Consider the following 14,191-nt stretch of genomic DNA (forward strand, 5'->3'; position numbering starts at 1 on the left):
GAATTCAACCAGACCCAGACAAATTTCAAGCGATCAAAAACTTTCCCCTGCCAACCACAGTGAAGGATCTGCGAAGGTTCTTCATCAAATAAAACTTCTATCGTCATTTCCTACCCAAGACTGCTCTTCACCAAGCGATCCTCAACGCTTACTTGTCTGGGCCCAAAACGAAGGACACCCACGAGGTTGCGTGGTCTACTGAGGCCGCCCAGATGGTAGAATCTGTCAAACAACAGCTGGTTGATGTTATACTACTGGCATTTCCTCGGCCAGATTAACCTCTAGCCGTGTTCGTCGATGTCTCAGACACAGCGGTAGGCACCGCTCTTCACCAAAGGTTAAATCAAACCTGGCCACAATTGAGCTTCTTTTAGAAAACAACGTTTAAATACTTCCGTTTCTTCCTTGAGGGTAGGCCACAAGCCCCTTACTTTCGCGCTTAAACAAAAGCCCGACAAAAACGTCTCCTCGTCAATTTCGGCAAATGAGTTTCATCAGCCAATTTACTTCCGACATCCAACATGTGTCTGGAAAAGACAACGTCGTTGCGGATGCTTTGTCAGGAATCTCGGAGCTCACAATCCTTGCCGCGGTCGATTATACTGCCGAGGCGCAGAAAAACTACGCATGCACGTTTCCGTGGTCTCATAACCTTCTTTTGCGATGTGGTCAACAACTTTATTCGCAACAGAGATTAAAGCACCTTTGGGACGGCCCAATGCTCATCAATATTCTCGGATGACTTGGTTAGATTTGCATAGCAAGGAAGGTTGCCGAAAGCCAAATGACAGTCTAATCATGAAGACGGCTTGCATTGAATTTGAGTTGCCGGCGGTCTGTTCACCAGCGAGCAAACGTAGTAACGACAAATAAGAGAAGGCAAGCAACCGTCAGAAGATGGTTTCTTTCGAGACCGATATCAGCTCTACACTCCACACAACCTTAAAAAGAGCGAGAAAGAAAGCAACTTTCGGTAATTACCTTCAGCTGACATGAATTGGTATCTGTCGACTCCTCCACAATATCCTTTTGTTGTACAGTCTCATAGATTTCTGCCTCTCCTTGTTGAGATTCCACCTGTTTCAGGTTGATGGTTTCGTATATGTTTGAAATACTAATAAATACAATTTTGGTTAACTTATTCCATACGAATGAACGTTTTCTCTCTTGGTTTACCTTTGATTCGGCTTTTCAGTCTCAAATGTCTGCAGGAACCAGTCAACTAAAAATTTATTGCCCTTCAATAGAGGCAGAATCTTATTTTTCACTTGTTCCATGCCCACGTCCTGTTCTTCCGCCAACTCACTCAACGCTCCATAGATCTTCTTAATTTGGGCCGGTTGTTTGTTGAAGAATATATTCAATTTGTTAATGAAATTGCCCATGTTCGTAATCATGAAATGCTCGAAGAATTTCCCAATTTCAATAGCCTCGGACGGCAACAGGAACGCTAAGAATATTTCCGCCAAATGGGGATACTCTGGCAGAAATAGACTTTCCATTTTCTGAGGAAAGAGAACGAAATTATTAAAATGTTCATAGCAAAATCACTTTTCAGATACTTACATAATATAAATCGGTGACTCGATCTTTCTGTGGATCGAAGTTCTTTAGAATCTTTTGAAATGACTCGTACCGTTCATGCTGATTTGCACTACAAAATGTCTCCTCCACTTTGTCGAAGAAATTCATGGCGAAAGCTGTGAGGAATGGAAAATAATGCAATAACAACTAACTCCGCTATTAACATGTTGAATTGTGAAATGAAAAGGGCTAAGGATAGCAAATGAACATTCGTTGAGTGGAAGCCATCGTAGGATAACCCAATCGTAATGAAAATAGGAAAAGGAATAGGTGGATTCAGCACGGAAAGGGAACTTAACAGCGATCAGAACACCTCTACGAGTTGACCTACTAAATTTCCACGGTCTCTGTCACAAAGAAAAACAGAAGCCTTCGAGGGGCAGATAGATTTAAGCGCAATAGCTTGGTTCTTTGACCTCTCACATTTTGATACCTCGGCAAGGTAGGCAGACTCTTGTAAGTTTTGATGAAAACCTTCTGCAGCTTAGAAGGAATTTGTAGGTTTGGATCGAGGTCGTAAGGATACGTCTCCGTTAAGGAAACTATTACACTGTTTGGGCTACCATCCCGCTTGTTAATATTAAGAATTTCGAGAAAGGAAGCGAAATTCGTGATCACTAGTGTCGGGGAGGGGTCTCAGCTTCAAAATAGTATATAGGTTGAGGGGTGTAAATGCCGGGAAAATAGCCGAAATTTGGAGGAAATAACCCCGCTGCGCTACATCACTCCGCCCCCAGATGAAACCTAGGGACTGAACTCGGAACTGCGTTCGCCATCATACGGCGAAATGAACGCGACATTGATTTGGGGCGCAACTAGGCTTCAGCCTGGATAAGGAGGCAGCCATTTTATGTCCACCGATCTGGAGCTGGAAGAAATGCTTTCCCCGCTCGAGAACCCGGTACGGGCCTTCGTATGGAGGCTGCAGCGGCTTCCGGACAGCATCCGTCCTGATCAGGACGTGCGTGCATGTGTCCAGCTCCTTGGGCGCGCAGGCAGGTGCAGACAAGTATCGTGTGGGAAGAGTGGCTTTAATGTGGCGAAGGTCTCTGTGACACCCGACCTCTTGTCGAAGACCGGATCACTTGGGAGTCTTGGGTTCTCCCTGTATACCATCTCCCCAGGGCAGGCAGCAAATTCCTTTCGGCGGATTGTTCGTAGGCCGAGTAGGACGAGAGGCAGGATCTGAGTCCATGATGGTGTGTGTTCCAGGAAAATTACTGAAACTTCGTAGAATCTTGAAAATTTCAAGAAAAGGAGCGAAATTCGTGATCACTGGTCTCGGGGGAGAGAGCTCTAATAAGTAGAAGAGGAATCCGGAAAAGAGGAAAGCATCGTTGGGATGATAGAGAGCAAGCACTTTTGAGCCAATTCACTGTCAACAGGGTGATTTGCGATGCTGCGTACCACTACCATCTTTACGTGAAGCTCGTGTCCATCTAATGAAGTGCAGATTCTGAACGAAACTACAGTACAATATTTTATCTATTCATTGGCAATAAATTTATCACGAAGAGCTTATGATAGTCATATTTATAGCAGCTACTAACTCCGCCATGCTATTAACATAGTATGCTGGTCCCAAGCCAAGGTAAAGGAGGAGGGTTTGAGGCAACGTACTCTGTACTATCCTCAGTAAAACAAAAATAAAATGCTGAGATCAGGGAAAGAGATAAATAGAGTCTAGTTGGAGTTATTCTACTATGCTAAATCCTACCTGATCTCTCTTGGTGACAGGCCCCGCGACAGATCAAACATGATGATCGGATTGAGTCACAAGCCTCGGAGAAATGCTAGGGCGTCCACCTCAGTCGACGCGGCAGGACGGGCCCCGGTCCTGTCGAGAAATGGGCAAGGGCTCTTGACACATGGACGGCGTTAGGACGTAAGCAAGTTAGTCCGCAGACAACGAACAAAACAAATATGTGTCTGCACGCTAAATGTTGGTACCCTAACTGGAAAGACGGAGGAACTCGCAAGAGCCCGTCGGAAAAGGTGCATTGACATCTGCGCTCTGCAAGAAACCCGATGGTCTGGTGCCAAAAGCTGCGACATTGAACGCGAACGCGGTAAAAATGGCTACAAACTTCTCTATTTTGGTAACCCACACACTCAATATGGTGTTGGCATTGCCATCTCAGAGGGTTTCCGTGATGCCATTAAAGAAGTCGAACGATTTGATGATCGGCTGATGAAGCTCACCATTATATCAGCTGATCGCACTATTCACTTCTTCACTGCGTATGCACCACAGACAGGTCGACCTGATGCCGAGAAAGATGCCTTCTGGCAACTTCTCGATGAAAAGACTTGTCACGTGCCTGCTGACGATTACATAATCATTGCCGGCGACCTTAATGGTCATGTGGGTGAAAAGGCAGACGGTAACAGGTGCCATGGGGGAAAGGGGTTCGGAGCGCGCAACGAAGGTGGCGAGCGTATGAACGCACACAGGATATCGAACACTTCTGTTGCGTTAATGACAAGAACGGTACTTTGCTTACCAACAGTCGAGCTGCATCGGATAGATGGCGAGAATACTTCGAGCAGATTTCAACTGAAGAATTTGCTCATCCTCCACTTCCACAATCATTGCCGACATTTGAAGCAGTTCCACCAGTCAGCGCAACTGAAGTCGAGGAGGCAATAAAACAAATGAAATCGGGGAAAGCAACAGGACCTGTCGACATCGCATCTGAGCTCTGGAAAGCGAAGAGCTGGGACCCAACACTGTGGCTCAGTGAATTCTTTAACCGGGTTATTCAGGAAGGAAGAACACCATCTGACTGGCAAGAAAGTACCACTGTTCCAATATGGAAAAAGAAAGGTAGCCCAGCAGAATGTTCAAATTACCGTCCGATCCGGTTACTTTCCCATACCATGAAGATTTTTGAACGCATTCTTGACAACCGTATTCGCGAAATCGTTGAAATAACCGTGAATCAAGCCGGATTTGTCAAGAACTGCGGATCTACTGACGCAATACACGTTGCGCGGTTACTCATGGAGAAACACCGTGAGAAGCATCGCCCTCTTTACATTGCCTTTCTGGATCTAGAGAAAGCGTTTGACGGTGTACCGCACGAACTCATCTGGTATGCTTTACGACAACACTTCGTGCCAGAAGAACTCGTGCGCTGGATTCAATTGCTCTACCACGATCCGAAAAGTAAAGTTCGAAGTATGGCGGGTGTATAAAAACCGCTTCGTGTCTCTGTTGGAGTTCATCAAGGAAGGGCCCTCTCACCACTCCTCTTTGTTCTTGTTATGGACACCGTCACACGGGATATCCAACGTCCAGCGCCCTACACACTGCTTTATGCAGATGTTTTCCTAGCATCTGATAGCAAAAATGATCACGAGCAACTTGTTCAAAAATGGAATGATCGCCTCATGCAACACGGTCTCAGATTGAATTTAAACAAAACTGAATTTTTGACGACCGATCCCCATGAAACAGGCACAATCACTGTCAGCGGCAGTGATCTGCCCAGAACTGAGCGATTTAAATACCTCGGATCAACGCTATCAGCCAATGGAGAACTGCGTTATGAAATTGCTTCACGCATTAACGCGACCTGGATGAAGTGGCGTTCCACAACTGGTGTCCTTTGTGATCGACGTATCAATGAACGTCTCAAATCTAAAATTTACTGCAATGTCGTCCGTCCAGTCGCTCTCTATGGTTCTGAGTGTTGGCCGACCATAAAAGACAATGAACGGCGTCTTGCGGTAATGGAGACGAAGATGCTACGTTGGACCAGTGGCGTCACACGTTTAGATCACATCCGAAATGAGGATATCCGTGATCGTTATGGAGTTGCACCGATCTTGGAAAAGTTCCGAGAGACGCGTTTTCGATGGTATGGTCACGCAATTCGTGCAAACGAGAAATCACTTGCCAAGATTGGTCTGAACATCGAAGTCGATGATGGTAAACGACCAAAAGGCAGACCTAAACAACGGTGGCTTGATACGCTGGATGGGGATTTGGAAGCTTCGAGATTGCACCCAGATCAGGCATTCGATAGAGCCAAATGGTGAAGCCGATCACGACGAGCCGACCCCGCTTGTGAACGGCACAAAGGCTGAAGAAAAAGAAGAAGATATATATTCAAAAACTGCAAACACTTACTTGCATCCTTTTCATTTGTGTCCTCTTTACTTTCTGGCAATAGCATTTGTCGCAAACTCTCACCCACCCGATATGGTTTGCGTGTTTTCGGCGTTTCATCGTCACCTAGAGATTTGCCCGTGGCACTTTTCTTCGCAGAACAATCTTCCATGGATTTCATTTTTTTCACATTCATTTCCAAAGCAGTCAGGAAACCTGCGTACAGTTCAAGTGCCTTCACCTGGCGAAATACTCGATTCAAAAGAGGGTTCTTGTATGGATCGCGAGTACGACGGATCGTCCCCTGGTACACAATCAGTAAATTGAAGACCTTCCTCTTGAGCTGCTTTTTACGCAGCCTTTGACGTTGTAATAAATTCTTAAAGAACTTTCGCTGCTTCCTTACATTACGTCGTCGTCTTGCTTTTACATGTTTCCACCTTTTCTTCAGACTGAGTACTCCTACTCGATCTGCATCTTTCTTCTGAACTTTGAAGTAGTCGGTCACAAGTTTTTGGCCCTTCGGTAAAGGTGGTTCTGCTGCGGGCTCCTGGCGCTCGGTGGTTTTAGCAGTACACGCAGTGTTTGTCAGCACCTGAGGCTCACTATGGCAAGTTTCAAAATACTCTGGCGCCGCAGGACTGGCACTGCTCGCTCGACTATCAGTGGATGATTCGAAATTCCTACTAAATTTATATATGTCCAAGGGATCGCCCCCACGAAGAGATGGCAAAGGCTCGTGTATTTGCGTGAAATAGGAGAAATTGCTCTGACTTATGGTTTGATTGTAAGACGTCTCGTAATTCGTCGCTTGATGAGTTTGCTGGCTATGATGCGCTATTACAGGAGGCCGTGGATCGTACGAAGGCGCCACGTTATAAGAATGGATACTGTCATTTTGTAAAATGCTGTTCTGCGTACTATTGGAATTTTGTGAGGAATCATATACGCAATTCACTTGAATGGTGATGTTAGATGTGTTCTGTGTTTTGTGGCCCAGGTTCAAATCAATCACGTCAATGGCAGGCTCATTGTAATCACGAACAGAGTTGACAGCACGTGTGTAACGATATGGATGGCATGTCCTTTCTATCTCCAAAGCACGCAACTGAAAAGTGAATCAAAGGAAACTCGATTTAATAAATTCACTAAAAACAAACAACCAGGACGGTCGCTTCTATTTATTTGTCAAAGTCAAATCCGAAGCTCATTCACAGTTGGCGTGTATGTATCATTCACAATAAACCTTTCTGCCGTTAACCGTTAACATAACCTCGAAGCAGAATAATTTCAACATCAATCAACACCTTCATCCGGCCGGGAGGGACGAAGATATAACCACCGAAGGCTATCCATGGTTGTAAAATTCGTTTTCTTCCGCCAATATTTTTGTACGGCTTGACTGCCAGGGCAATGGGTCTGGTCATTAAGAACATAGACAAAAACGCAAAATACGAGATTACCAGTCTGTCTGCCGACAGGCTTAAAGTGTCCTAACACACACAAGAGACTCTTTCACTTAATTAAGGCCTCTAAATTAGGAGGCCATTCCTTCACCATTAACAAGGAGAGAAGGCCAACCCTCATACTTAGAGGAATCTCCCCAATGACGTACCAACGAAAATCAAGGCATTAGCACAGATTACGCCGATTCGCGGCTCTCGATATCAACGTAAACCTCTTCCGCGTTACTCTGAATTCCGAGGTAAATGCCACCATAGTATCTAAACTAAAAACTCTCCTACATCAGTGGATCGCGGCTGGGAGACACCCAGGACAGGGGATGTCATTCAGTGCTTTAACTACCAACAATTTGGCCACGTTTATAACAAATTGCAGCTACAATCCCAGATAAGTCAAATGCGCAGGCCCACACGTTTCTAGGGATTGCTCTTGATCGACTGTCCAAGACAAGCCGACTATAAGGAGTCAACGGCGCCCCGCAAATTCGTGAATTATGGCCAGCCAATTTCTCCAAATGTCCCCGTATGATGGACTAAATCCAACGTAGAGAGAGAATTAAAAATGACCCGTACTCCCGCCCGTCTCCGTTCTACCTCCCCTAGACAATCACTTTGCAGTTCATGACTATCCGCTTCCCAGGGACTTTTTCATGGAAGCCAGGTTCCTTTTCAACATTTCATTCTCCGCCCTCTAGAACACAATCTCTGACTTCTATCACAACTACCTTCGTCTCCCCCCCTGAAGATAGACTCGAAGCGTTCTTACAATTCCTCTTCGAATTTCTAGACATTCAAAATAAAGGTGCCCACACTCAACACTAACTGGCTCATTTCAAACGAGAAACGTTTCGCTCTTTACAAGATCCTCGAAGAAGCTGACCCCAATGTTGCTCTCCTAAACGAAATCAAGTTCTCGGATGCATCACATTCCGTAAAGACGCGGGTAGAGACACAACCATCCCAGTCAAATTGGGACTAAGATTAATACCATCCCATTGGATTCACTTGTTTCAAACTACCTGTTAGCAGTGGTCAGACTACCTGTCAGGTGCGGCAGCGTCCTTCGAGTCGTAATCGGCTCTTTATTTCCAAGCGAAACAGGCGGCCACCTCACTCCCATTCTGTCCGAACTCTGGAAAATCGCGGCCAGTTTTCATGCTTTCCTCCTTGGAGGTGACATCAACGCCAAGCATGTAACTTGGGGCGACTCAGTTAAGAATGAACACGACAACGTTCTCTTCGATTGGTTCCAATCAGGGCCATTCCTTAGCGCCGACATCATTAATGCGGGAGTACCAATCTGTCCACGAGGGCTCTCCTTCCTAGACGGCTTTATAATCTCGTTCAAACGCTCAGCTTGTGCCACTAGCTGCTCTTCACTGACAGCTCACTGCGACCATCATGCCCTCAGTCTCTATATGCATTTGCAACAAATTCTCCCCTTCCTTCCCCTCCGTACAAATGCAGACCTTTCAATCGAACAAACTGGGAAGATTTTGAACGCGACCTATCCAGTGCGCTGAGTTCTCCCCTGGACAAAACGCATACTCGTATTAATGACGAGCTAGCCACTTACATTAGAAAATTCAACTCTGCCTTCGAAATCACAATTGACAAACACGCTCCCGACAAAAAGCCTGACTACTACCAATACGGATACCTATCCCCCTCAACCCCCCCCCCCCCCCCCCCTCTTAGTCTGCGGCAGAAACAGACTACAGCAGCGAAGGAAACGAATATTCCACGGACTACATAGCAGATACCTGACGCTGACTACCATTTCATCGCCGAGATCATTAAAAACCTGTCCAGCAAAATTAATGGAGCTCCGAACTGAATGCTCCCTACAAGAAACTTCTCAAGTTCCTCAATCCTAGCCCCCAAGTTTTCTCAATAATGAATCGACTGGCTGGAAAGAAAAAATCTTCTCCCAACATTAACTACTCCCCGATAAAAATAAGAAACCTCTAGTTCCACTCCCCTGAAGAAAAAATATCTGCCAGCGTAGACTACTTCAGCCACTTATTCAGAGCAAGGTCTCCCGCGGACCCCACCTGGAACTCGGTAGTCGCCACCAGTGGTAACGATAAAAGGTTAAGTTTGAAAGATGAAACAATTCCCCCAGCTGCCCGGCTGACATAGTCAGAATCGACCCGTTCGCACCCTTCTTTATCTCCCAAGAAGAAGTTGAACTTGCAATAATCCGGTCTAACAACAAAAAATCATCGGGTTCTGCCGGTATCTCCAAATTCATCCTACCCAAGTGTGCGCCCACCATTAATGAACCCCTCGCCATTCTCTTCAACTGCCTGAATAACGGGCACTTCCCTGTTTCCTGGAAATCAGGTCTCCTAAAACCTATTCTTCGGAGCAACGACGATCTCAAAGATATAAGGCCTATCTCTCTTCTATCCAATATTAGAAAAATGTTCAAACGCATCCTACATTAGTCTTTGTTCTCAGTTTTGACTGGCAATTTAGGAGAATTTTTGGGCACACTGTGTTGCGCGTTAAAACAGACGCTACACACATCGTTAACGGATCGAGGATTCCACAAAATATCAGTTATAACTTTCACCAGTTCCTGCACAATTTAACAACGTTTTCTTTGTTTACTTACGGCCGTTCAGGCGAATTCACCACTGCAATGCGGTCGTGGTTCATACTTCCGATGTGTCGCCATAACCACGCGGATTCAGCGATGAAACCCAGGACGTGATCCCGCCAATGGAGTTACCGGGCGAACCTGACGCTTCGCGGGCGCTTTTTGGAGCATCCCCCGGTTCGGCGAAAGCCTGCAGCCTCGACAAGGAGACCCACTTGAGCCTACCTCGAACGTCAAGCTTGAAGGAGCACTCCCGTCACTCCATGACTTTAAAAGGGTCCTCATATGGTGGGTGAAGTGGCCTCCGAGGAGGGTTTACCCTAATGAGGACTTGTGAACATGTCTCGTCGATCTCCGGCGTCGTGTGTCGAGAAGATGGAATCGGCCGTGGTTTCGAAACCACGTCCCTGAGCAGTACGCTGGAGTCTCTTAACCTTGCTCTCATATCTAGCACAGGGTCGGCGGGGAGTCGCAGATTCTCCCCGTACACTATCTCCGCAGGGCTGGCCATAAACTCTCTCGGTGGGCTGTGCGGAAGCCGAGGAGGACAAAAGGCAAAGATTGTGACCACGATGGATCGTCGCGAGTCAATAAGGCGGCCTTTAGTGTCCCATGCTAACGCCCCAGCATCCCATTAGACTGAGGATGGTATGCAGTAGTCATGTGACGTTTGAAGCCAAGTAGCTTCCCTAACTCCGAGAAAAGACTAGATTCAAACTGCATTTCATGGTCCGTGATGATTACGGCTGGTACACCAAAGCGCGGGATCCACTCTTAACAGGTGGCCTCGGCACATGGTGCCGTATTGTCAGATAGTGGGATTGCTTGAGGCCACCGCGCAAATCTGTCGATGACTGTGAGGTAATACTTGTATCCTTGCGAGTATCGCAAAGGGCCAATGATATCGCGGCGAATGGTGTGCAAGCTCTTGGTCGACCTAAGGAATACACCTACTTCCTTTTTAAAGTGCTTGTTAATTTTGCACTTTTAGCACGCCATATTGCATCAACAAGCTGTTGTTTGACCGTTTCAAACACATGGACGGCCTCAGTAGACCACGCAACCTCGCGGGAGCCTTTGTTTTTGGGCCCAGAAAAGTAAGCGTTAAGGATCGCTTGGTAATGAACGGCCTTGGGCATGAAACGACAGCAGAAGTTTAGCATGACCAAGAACCTTCGCAGATCCTTCACCGTGGTTCGCAGGGAAAAGTTTTTTATCGCTTCAACCATGTCTGGATCAGGTTGGATTCCATCAAGGATTACCATGTGGCCGAGAAATTTCACATGATTCTGTAGGAATCTACATTTTTCAACGTTAGAACGAATCCGGTCTCAAGGAGACGTTGAAAAATGCACTCAAGTTGGTCCAAGTGCTCAGATTCGAAAGAAAAAGCGACCAAAACATTATCCATGTATACGAAACAAACTTTAAGTTTCGCAGGAGAGAGGACAAGCCGAAAATCATCCTAGTGAACTCGAAGTGTCCGAAAGGTGTGCAGATAGCCGTTCTCGGAATGTGTTCTAGAGCGACAGAGATTTGATGATACGCCTTGGCTAGATCCAAGATCGTGAAAATACGGCAGTTTGTAAGCGAATGCGCGAATTCATGGATAAGTGGAATAGGGTATCGATCGGGAATTGTCTGAGCTTTCAAACGCCCTTAATCTCCGCATGGCCTCCATTCGCCGTTAGGCTTAGGGACCAAATGAAATGGAGATGACCAACAGTTACCGGAAGGTCTGCAAATACCCTGTTTCATCAAATCGTTGAACTCTTTCTTTGTAACAACAGGCTTCTGGGGTGAAAGTGGATGCACCTTTGTGGTGCTGCACATTGTGCTTAACTGGCTGAGAGAAACTATTTCAGTAGTGATACTGCGATATTTTCTGAGGAGTGCGCGAATGCGATGGTCGACAATGTCCTCGAAAATAATAGAAAAAGTGTCGTTTGTGCAGGTGGAAAATTTTCCTGACGTCTGTGAAGAAATTGTGGGGTCTACTACTGCTTTGTTTTGTAGATCCACCAACAGCCCATAGTGGCACAGGAAGCCTGCGTCTAAAATGGGAGTGCTAATGTCCGCCAGAAGGAATCGCCACGAGAACGTTCGGTGCAGTGCAAGACTCACGTCGACCTGCCTATAGCCGTAGGTGCTGATGGGAGAGGAGTTCGCGACGATATTAACATGCTCGGACAGGATATCGGGAAAATCGACACATTAGCGTCCGTGTCCACCAGGAGGTAACGTCTGCTCAGAGAGTCGAAAACTGTAAGGCAACGTGGTACTGAATTTCAGCTAGCCGTCGCCGAGCCCCCCAGCGAGCCTAGTGCTTTTTCTTTATGCATTAAAGGTACATCCGGTTGTACACTTAGTCACTGAGCTTCAAATTTACGATGGTACCAGCATATTTTCGAGGCCGATGAGGGCCCTCGCGTGCGGCTACCCCAACGCCCTTTTCGGGAAGCAAACCTCGACCGTGACTGCAATCGAGATCTACCTCCCGAATGCAAAGTACTTATCGTTGCCGTAACCCTCGAGATTGCACTCGCCAGTGTCGTTACCATTTCTTTGAGGCCTTCCACCTCCCTTTGTGTGCCTCTAGAGACTTCCGCGAACGCGGGGCATGCGTATACGTCGTGGACTTTATCGACCGTGGCAGACAACACCTCCAGCGACCCCGTGTCCGCACAGACCAAGATGGCGCAGGTGTTCTCCCGGGCCTTGGGGCGGAGTGATGTGGCGGCACATCGGAGACAAAAAAATTGAAATAATAAAACTTGTTGTTTCTTTTTCGTTGGTGTGGATATTTATTCTTGCAAATACCGATATTTCGGGAACCACTTGTTCCGTTCATCAGTGCTAACAAGTTTATCGGTATTTGCAAGAATAAATATCCACACCAACGAAAAAGAAACAACAAGTTTTGTTATTTCAATTAGTTAATCGTTGGAAACACCGCATAATTTCACTCAGACAAAAAAATGTTTGATCGCGTTGCCGGGTAGCCGGTTAGTGATCTTTTCTTGCGCCAGCATCCTGTCAGGCCGTCAGCTATGCCCGCGACTGTTCAATGCGTCGGCAGATGCGAATTCACCATTGCGATGTGCTCGTGGAGAATTGGATTCATGACGATGTGCCGCCACAAGGGTCTTATAAAAACCTTACCAACTCAGATTAGGAAAGCAATCCCAATCTGCATCAAATAGAAGCTGAAGCATGGTTTCCACATCTTATACGTCCATGCAACGCCGCCACGAAATTACCATGCCTGGTAGGACTGAAGTTGACATTTTATTGGTCCTTGAAAACACAAACTACTGGCACAATACATGGTTGCTCATGCTCTAGCATCGTAAGGAACATCGCCCTCAAAATAAAAATCCACTACAGTGCCCTTTGTCCTGTTGCCCTCTATGGTTTTGAATACTGGCCGACTATCAAAGACAATGGACAGCACCTCGCAGTAATGGAGACGAATATGTTGCGACACCATGATCACATCCGAAATGAGGACGAAAAAAATCGACGTCTTCGTACTGATAAGAATTAACTTACTAAGCTTGGACTGATCGTTGAATTCGATGCGCAGCAACCAAAAAGCCGATTGAACAACCATAGCTTGATACGTTAAATGATGATTTGGAAGCCCTCGACGCCAGCCAGACTAAGTCTATGACCGAGAGAAAATGGAATGTTCGATTCAGACGAGAGGACCCCACTACCCAACGGTAGAAAGGCCAAAGAGAAACTCACATGCAATCATCTACACACAACCCCAAACAAGAACCCAATTTCAAAGCAATAAAAAAATGCTGCATACTTACCCTAACACCAAACTCCTGCCAGATCATTGGAAGTTGCGATAAACGATCTTCTGGCCGAAGCATGTGCTCAAAATCGAGCTCGTATAAAATATGCTTATACGGTGGCGGTTTCTTATGCTCAAAATAAAACTGAAATAATAAAATCCCTAAATACTTTCACATTTTTCAACGCACCATGCAGCACAGTTTACCTTAATTGGATTGTAATTTTCAGCTTTCATTTTACGACTGATATATTCACATAAACCGGCCACATTCTTCCCATGAACTCCGTCCACTGAAATGTAACGCACAACTTTAGCTAGTGGCACTTTTCTCGGATTAGTTGGTCGAATTTTTCTTTCATATTCTTCCAAATCTTTATAAGTGTAATATAAGGAATGCGCCAGTAATCTGGAAAAGGACGATATGGTTTTAGGCTACTCAAAATGCACGACTGTCCTCTAGAACTTACTGATCCGTGGATGGTACCATTTCGTTGAAAGATGGTTCTGTTGGTCTGAAAGGCATTTCTGGTAGTAAATGTCCATAAATAAAAACAGGACTGCGGATAATCTGTCTCATAATGCGTGCAGGAAACCGTTGCACACACGTACGTTTCTTC

At 46.0% G+C, this 14,191-nt stretch overlaps 1 protein-coding gene across 1 annotated transcript in view; it reads right to left on the reverse strand.

Annotated features, from left to right (window-relative positions):
* LOC119655321 overlaps window positions 1–14,191 on the reverse strand; it is a 32,222-nt gene that overhangs the window by 4,749 nt on the left and 13,282 nt on the right. The window contains exons 7-13 of the mRNA XM_038061160.1: window positions 14,042–14,191; window positions 13,779–13,980; window positions 13,588–13,716; window positions 5,720–6,806; window positions 1,567–1,700; window positions 1,177–1,505; window positions 982–1,114 (exon numbers count right to left, since the gene is read on the reverse strand). Of these exons, the coding sequence (XP_037917088.1) occupies window positions 982–1,114; window positions 1,177–1,505; window positions 1,567–1,700; window positions 5,720–6,806; window positions 13,588–13,716; window positions 13,779–13,980; window positions 14,042–14,191 (2,164 nt within the window). The remainder of the gene's footprint in view (window positions 1–981; window positions 1,115–1,176; window positions 1,506–1,566; window positions 1,701–5,719; window positions 6,807–13,587; window positions 13,717–13,778; window positions 13,981–14,041) is intronic.

The sequence above is a fragment of the Hermetia illucens genome, chromosome 4 (assembly GCF_905115235.1).
Source record: "Hermetia illucens chromosome 4, iHerIll2.2.curated.20191125, whole genome shotgun sequence".
Taxonomy (NCBI): domain Eukaryota; kingdom Metazoa; phylum Arthropoda; class Insecta; order Diptera; family Stratiomyidae; genus Hermetia; species Hermetia illucens.